Here is a 7,500-nt window from a genome sequence, read left to right as displayed (position 1 = left end):
CAACCTGTCATATGTTCGCAGCTGGTCGGCATTCACGTGATCGCTGATGTTCACCGTCAAGTCTGAAACTTGCTGCGTACCGGCGTTCTACACACACACACACACACACACACACACACACACACACAAACACACACACACACACACACACACACATACAGAGAAAAGTGACACACACACACAGGCACACAAGCAAAAGGTTAATACACGTTTACATACGGTATATACTGTACATATGAAATAAAACTGAGTTCAAAGAAACATCTATTTGTCTGTATGCAGTCAGTGTGCACAGGAGGTTCTTCCCAAAGATTTAATACATGTCTACAACTTGTTTATTGGACTTCATATAATGCAAATATTTTCCCATATTGCCTGTACACACACACACACACACACACACACACACACACACACACACACACACACACACACACACACACACACACACACACACACACACACACACACACACAGCCGTACCATGAGGTTAAAGATGAGTGTGGAGTCTACAGCGATGGCTTTGAGCAGCAGTTGTGTGTCGCTGTCGGTGGCTCTGTATCTCAGACTGTAAAGCTCTTTGTTGCTGCTCCAATCGGACGGAAGGACCTCAGACTTCTTATCACTGCTATGAGGCTGAGGAGAGAGAGAGAGGGAAGAGGGGGAGAGAGGGGGGTAGAGAGGGGGGGGAGAGAGAGAGAGGGAAGAGGGGGAGAGAGGGGGGGGGAGAGAGGGAGAGAGAGGGAAGAGGGGGAGAGAGGGGGGGAGAGAGAGAGAGAGAGGGTGGTAGAGAGAGAGAGGGGGGGTAGAGAGAGAGAGAGAGAGAGGGGTAGAGAGAGAGACAGACAGACAGTTAAATTACAAAACAGCAAAAAAACTAAGATTTTTTTTAAATATAATTTTTGCTATTTTAGAAAGTTTATGGGAGAGAGAGAGATGAAATGGGGGCCAGACTGGAACCCATGTCTGCTGTGATGAAGACTGAGCCTCTATGGGGGGGGGGGGGGGGGGGGGATATATAACCACTAAACAGAAGTGAATTTGTTTTTGTTTTAGTTGCTATTACAGGTTTACTGATATTTATTGTTTCGTCATATCCATCCTTTTTTCATGTCTAAGATTATCTCCTGCGTTTTACTTTTTTCTTAATACATTCGTTTTTTGTATGTTGCATTGAAAATATAAGTATTGTATTTCCAATTACTGCATCTCTCCTGTTGTGCATAATGATAAATGAATCCAGTTAAACTTGAATGTGGATACTTCTGCATACTCTTGGCTTATTGATATGGTGTGTGATTTGAAATTATTGCTTTATAATGTTGTTGTTTTAGTTTAATGTGGATCACAGGAAGACAATGGACCACTTTGTAAAGAATAAAGAACAAAACAAATGTAGTGTTTGAGAGCGACTGGCCCCAAGTGGCACAACTATGTGATAGCATTGCTGGAGATGACATGACAGTTTTCAGAGCTCCTGATAGTAACTCTAAAACTATCTATTTGGTTAAATTTGCGACAAACAGTTCGTTAATTCAATGTTAAATACGTTGCATGCATTCACTGTAACATGCAGTAGATAACAATACTCTAAACTAGATAGCGGTTTAACTAGCTAGCACAAAATCCCATTGAAAAAATTACTAGTTTAATTTATTTCTAGCATGTACAGGTAAATAAACACGGTAAAACACATCCCAAAATACTTGAACTGGACAAGTAACAGCTACTCTTTAATTCGGCGTATGATTTAATCACAGAATTTCAGGTATTTTGCCTAAAATTACAAGTTAAAGTCACTGCTATGAGCCTAGTGTCATGTTGATTTTCTCATACAACAGGCAGTGATAACGTTTAGTCAAAGCGGTTAGAATTAACACATAAATAATCAATTTTCAAATCCTCCAAAAATTTATAAAATACGTCATTAAGCAATGCTGATGTATGATTATTGTGGCTCTAAACAACTGTATTTTTGAATGGAGATTGGTGCAGTGTTGTTAGCATAACGTAAACATAAACATTAGCTTGTTGTATATGATATTTACCTCGTCTCCAGAGCCGATGCACCTGTATCCGCTTTTTATCATTTCCCAGTGAACGAAACAAACTACGGCGTCCTGTGGGCACGTAATGGCGCCGCGGACACACGTATATAACACCTCTAAACCTGCCATGGTTGTTTTGTTTTGTTTGAAGCTAAAGCGCTGACTGAAATGACATCAATTCAGTTTCATCTAGGCGAGAAATGAAAACGAAAATTCACAATCAACAGCAGCGTAGTAGAGTTACGTCAAGTTACCTAGCAACAGCAGACACTTCCGTACTTTTTGGCTTTCAGCGTAAAATAACCAACACATCTGTTTTGATTGAGAAACAAAATAACTAAGAAATAAAAATATTCTAAAGCTTAAAATTAGTGACTTTAATTCGATTGGATACCTTTTATTAATAGAAGATGAGTTTTAGATCATTGTCGACTTCAAGTGATAAGAACAAACTGAATTTTAAAACGTTTTTTTTGTGAGTTGTTTAGATAGATAGATAGATAGATAGATAGATAGATAGATAGATAGATAGATAGATAGATAGATAGATAGATAGATAGATAGATAGATAGATAGATAGATAGATGGATAGAAGAGTGCTTTTTCACGCTTGTTCCGTTTGGTTTTAAGATGAAACGGAAATCGTTTACCCCTTGATGTGTCAGTTTTTAAGAAAATTTAAATATCTCGAGCGGAAACCCAGTGTGTGCTGTGCATGGTGAGGTGTCTAACTTTACAGAGCTTTGTCATCAATCGTGTTTTGTTCAAACACATAAAGCTTCCGGGGTGAACACACGCTCAGGAATTATGGTTCCACTTAGAAACGTCCTTTCCTTGCATTGGATAACTGACAAAGATGAATTTCTTGTTTATTTCTACTGACATGGCGAAAATGTTTAAGAGATACAGCCAACACCATGTCATCTAATAGCGAAAATAAATAGATAATAATAATAATAATAATAATAATAATAATAATAATAATAATAATAATAATAATAATAATAATAATAATAATAATAATAATAATAATAATAATAATAATAATAATAATAAATGTCTTTTAAATGTAAAAAATAAAATAAAATAAATGTCTGCAGTTATTTTATTTTTTGTAATCCTTCAACAGATATTTATTATATTAGAGTGGCTCCAGTATCATCATAGATGGTATATAAAATCATTGATATACTTGTTGACACTATTTAATAAATAGTATTTATTATTTATTTATAGATTAATTCCAAAAATTGCCCATAATTCCCGCAAAATTTGGGGCTAGGAATGAGGTGGATATGTATCTAATAATAATAATAATAATAATAATAATAATAATAATAATAATAATAATAATAATAATAATAATAATAATAATACAAAAATACAAATCAATAAAGTGTAAAAAAGAATCATTCCCTATGAACTTCCGGACAGTTTCCAAACTCCATTTCCCATAGTGCACCTCGCGTCGGCAGGGCGGAGAGTGCTTCCTGCTTCCTCGTGAAGATGGCGGCTCCCCTGACTTTACTTCTAATTGTAGCCGTCACAATACGCGCTGCGCTTTACAGATCATCTTTAGTGGATATAATTTCTGAGCGAGTGGAGGTTGTTTCGCCCTTAACGGCGTGGAAGAGAGGTGAGGCCGACTTTAGCGTCTGTTTTCCGGGGAGAGAGGGGCACAATGCACCCCTCCATGCTCCAGAGCTGCTATTGAAAAACCGGTTAAGCTACATAAAACCACACAAAACCCCATTCTGTCAGTCCATATTTAGAGATAACACTAAAGTAATGCAAGGGCCTTTTTATTTGATTTCTGTCGCTAAGATTTGAGCCAGTTTTCAAGCTGTATTTTCATGTTAGTTTACTATATTTTGGAAGCTAAGGTTCAAAGATGAAGCTGCAGCAAAGAGCGACAAAGCACCTGTGTTACGTCAAGTTCTGTCAGTTGATAATTACATGCCCCCACAATAATAATAATAATACAAATTTTAAATTAATGATATTAATAATGGGATTATATCCATGAAGAGTAATGTGACTTTATTTCTCGATCAAATGTTTTAACCAGCTCATATAGTTGAAAGTGAGTGTGATAGCCTACATTTAATAATAAGATAATCTGAAATAATAAGGCAAGGCAAGTTTATTTCTATAGCACGATTCAGACACAAGGCCATTCAAAGTGCTTTACAGGGGCATGAAATACATCAAGATTAAAATACATCAAGTACACATTAGAAATTTGAAAAGTGAACAAAAAAAATGAATAGAAATAAAAAATTTAAATAAAATATAATATTACAGGTTACTTATTATTCTAAAAAGTATAATACTCAAGAAGTATAATACTCAAGTTTGTTTTATTATTATTATTGTTCCTATTGCACAGTGGGCCAGAGACAAGCGCCATTTCGATCCTTATATCTCTCTCTCTCTCTCCCTCCCTCTCTCTCTCTCTCTCTCTCCCTCCCTCTCTCTCTCTCTCTCCCTCCCCCTCTCTCTCTCTCTCTCTCTCCCTCCCTCTCTCTCTCCCTCCCCATCTCTCTCATCTGTATGCCTCATAGATATTATATAAAATGTATTGGTATGTACAGGTATGCCTGCATATTTTAAGAATTGACCATGAAGTTGACTTGATACTTGATATTTGATGAGTTTAGCCCTAGACACAAGGGGCCTTTATAATATAGAATCAGGATTTCTCTCATAACTTTTGTTTGTTTACAGTTGTAGAAGGTTTGGCTCTGCTGGACTTGGGAGTCTCGCCGTACGCTGGAGATGTTTTCCATGAGGTGAGACAGACAGACAGACACACAGCCAGACAGACTCACTCACTCACTCACTCACTCACTCACTCACTCACTCACTCACTCACTCACTCACTCACTCACTCACTCACTCACTCACTCACACACACACTCTGCTCGTCTCTTTCATGTTTGTTGTCATGTTGTCAAACTTTACATTACTAATCAATGTCTACATAATGAATCAATGTTGTATTGTTCTAACTGCCTACTGTATACACACACACTCACACTCACACTCACACTCACACTCACACTCACACTCACACACTCACACACACACACACACACACACACACACACTCTAAACTTACCCTTTTTCTCTCCTCCCCAGACCCCTCTCATCATCTACCTGTTCCACTTCGTGATCGACTATGCAGAGATCACATTCATGGTCAGTACCAAGACATTTGTATGTTTGTATATGTTTATTCTGAAAATGGAAAATACAACGATACAATGTTTATAATAGTAACGTTAACGTATATGCAATATGTTGCAGAATATAAATGGAACTTTTGCATTTTGTACCTAGCAGTTTCTAATTTTTATATGTGTTCCCTGTGTGTGTGTGTGTGTGTGTGTGTGTGTGTGTGTGTGTGTGTGTGTGTGTGTGTGTGTGTGTGTGTGTGTGTGTGTGTGTGTGTGTGTGTGTGTGTGTGTGTGTGTGTGTGTGTGTGTGTGTGTCTGTCTGTCTGTCTGTCTGTCTGTCTGTCTGTCTGTCTGTCTGTCTGTCTGTCTGTCTGTCTGTCTGTCTGTCTGTCTGTCTGTCTGTCTGTCTGTCTGTCTGTCTGTCTGTCTGTCTGTCTGTCTGTCTGTCTGTCTGTCTGTCTGTCTGTCTGTCTGTCTGTCTGTCTGTCTGTCTGTCTGTCTGTCTGTCTGTCTGTCTGTCTGTCTGTCTGTCTGTCTGTCTGTCTGTCTGTCTGTCTGTCTGTCTGTCTGTCTGTCTGTCTGTCTGTCTGTCTGTCTGTCTGTCTGTCTGTCTGTCTGTCTGTCTGTCTGTCTGTCTGTCTGTCTGTCTGTCTGTCTGTCTGTCTGTCTGTCTGTCTGTGTCTATAGTTGGCTGATGTCATCACTGCCGTGGCTCTTTACATGTCGGCACAAGAATACAACAAACAAGTGGTAAGAAAACAATAGATGTTTGGATATTAAGGGCATATAAGGTACTAAAATAGTAATGCTGTTTTAAAAATATCAGAATTTCCCTTTTCTTGCACTAACTGTTGTATGAAATGTTGTATTCCAGTTCAGGAAGCAGCGTTTTGCCCTGGAGGCCGACCGTTACCCCATGGACTGTATCGAGCTCATCAGAAGCCCCAAAGAGATGTACTACATCCCCCTCAAGGTCGCCATGTTGTAAGTCTAACACACACGCACACACACCCCACACACACACACACACACACACACACACACACACACACACACACGCACACTGGGGTCAGAACAAAGCAGGTTTCAACAAACACATCTATGATTATAAGATCACATTTGTAGAAATATTCACAGATATCAGAGCAGGCCATCATTCAATTTCTTTGAGCCTTGCCCTTGAATACCAAAGTTTCAATTTGGAGTCCGCAATTTAGTTTATGCCGAACACCTCAGCTGTACATTGTGATAATTGCTTATTTAATAAAAATAGTATTTTCAGATGTAGACTGTTGTGTATTTCTGTGAATGAAAAATGGAAGAGTAACTGATAAATGTTGGTGTTTGACACTTAAAAGCTCATAAAGGAAACACTACATTTGTCAGATTTGTTGTATGATCTCACTGCTTCTTCTTCTTCTTCCTCTTGTGTCCCAGTTACCTGCTGAACCCTTTCACCATCTTGTCCTGCGTTGCCAAGGCGACATGTGGCCTTAACAACGCTGTCATCTCTCTCTTCATCCTCGCCACGATAAAAGGTAAAGAAAGAAAGAAAGAAAGAAAGAAAGAAAGAAAGAAAGAAAGAAAGAAAGTCCTATTGCACTAGTGGGACATGAGAAATTACTTAATGCTGGGGTGGAGGATTTGGGGAGAAAATGGCAGTTGGGAAAGAGATTCAAATCCAAATACCTCAACCGCTCCACTTGTTCTCTTTGGTCCCTCCCCTATGGTCCCTCCCTGACACGCTCTACACCAACAAAGTCGTGCCAAAGTGAATGGACAGTCCCAACAGCCAATAAGAACAGAGAATCGAAGCCTCGCTCTGATTGGTCAAAGTGTACAGCTCATGTTAACTTTGACCAATCAGAAATCACATACCCCAGCTTTAAGAATTATAAACAGTAAAATTATAAAATATAAACGTTTGTGTTTGTGTTTTAGGGAATGTCCTGCTTAGCGCCATCTTCCTGTCCCTGGCTACCTATCAGTCCATCTACCCTCTCACTCTCTGTGCCTCTGCTCTGCTCTATCTCATGCAGGTAGGTTTAAAATGGAGGGACAATTCTCAGTTTTTTTTATTTGAATATTTGATATAGGGGAGAGTGGCCTAAGTTGTGCATTTTGGAAGTTGTTCCACCCCTTGTTTCTAGAAAACCGTGGAAGAAATTGGAAATGTGACCACATATTTAAGAAGAGCCATCCATTTGACTCATCCTGTAAAGAAGGGAGACTCAAGGAATAAGATATAAGCACATTTAAGCTCAAAAAACTGT

The 7,500-nt window shown here is 38.7% G+C and overlaps 2 protein-coding genes across 3 annotated transcripts in view; one reads left to right on the top strand and one right to left on the bottom strand.

The window, feature by feature from the left end:
- The window catches only part of psmf1 (proteasome inhibitor subunit 1), a 7,799-nt gene extending 5,542 nt beyond the window's left edge, over positions 1-2,257 (bottom strand). The window contains exons 1-3 of the mRNA XM_080025552.1: positions 2,049-2,257; positions 484-636; positions 5-87 (exon numbers count right to left, since the gene is read on the bottom strand). Of these exons, the coding sequence (XP_079881678.1) occupies positions 5-87; positions 484-636; positions 2,049-2,177 (365 nt within the window). The 5' untranslated portion in view covers positions 2,178-2,257. The remainder of the gene's footprint in view (positions 1-4; positions 88-483; positions 637-2,048) is intronic.
- A 1,294-nt stretch (positions 2,258-3,551) lies between these two features.
- Positions 3,552-7,500, top strand: part of pigu (phosphatidylinositol glycan anchor biosynthesis, class U) — a 13,359-nt gene continuing 9,410 nt past the window's right edge. For both annotated transcript variants that reach the window (XM_080026068.1, XM_080026067.1), the window contains exons 1-7: positions 3,552-3,684; positions 4,776-4,840; positions 5,190-5,249; positions 5,915-5,977; positions 6,102-6,211; positions 6,665-6,765; positions 7,169-7,266. In XM_080026068.1, the coding sequence (XP_079882194.1) occupies positions 3,555-3,684; positions 4,776-4,840; positions 5,190-5,249; positions 5,915-5,977; positions 6,102-6,211; positions 6,665-6,765; positions 7,169-7,266 (627 nt within the window). In that variant the 5' untranslated portion in view covers positions 3,552-3,554. The remainder of the gene's footprint in view (positions 3,685-4,775; positions 4,841-5,189; positions 5,250-5,914; positions 5,978-6,101; positions 6,212-6,664; positions 6,766-7,168; positions 7,267-7,500) is intronic.

The sequence above is a fragment of the Ammodytes marinus genome (genome assembly GCF_949987685.1).
Source record: "Ammodytes marinus genome assembly, chromosome: 4".
Classification (NCBI taxonomy): Eukaryota; Metazoa; Chordata; class Actinopteri; order Uranoscopiformes; family Ammodytidae; genus Ammodytes; species Ammodytes marinus.
The sequence above is the reverse complement of the archived record's forward strand: the minus strand, read 5'-3'. Positions and strand labels throughout refer to the sequence as shown.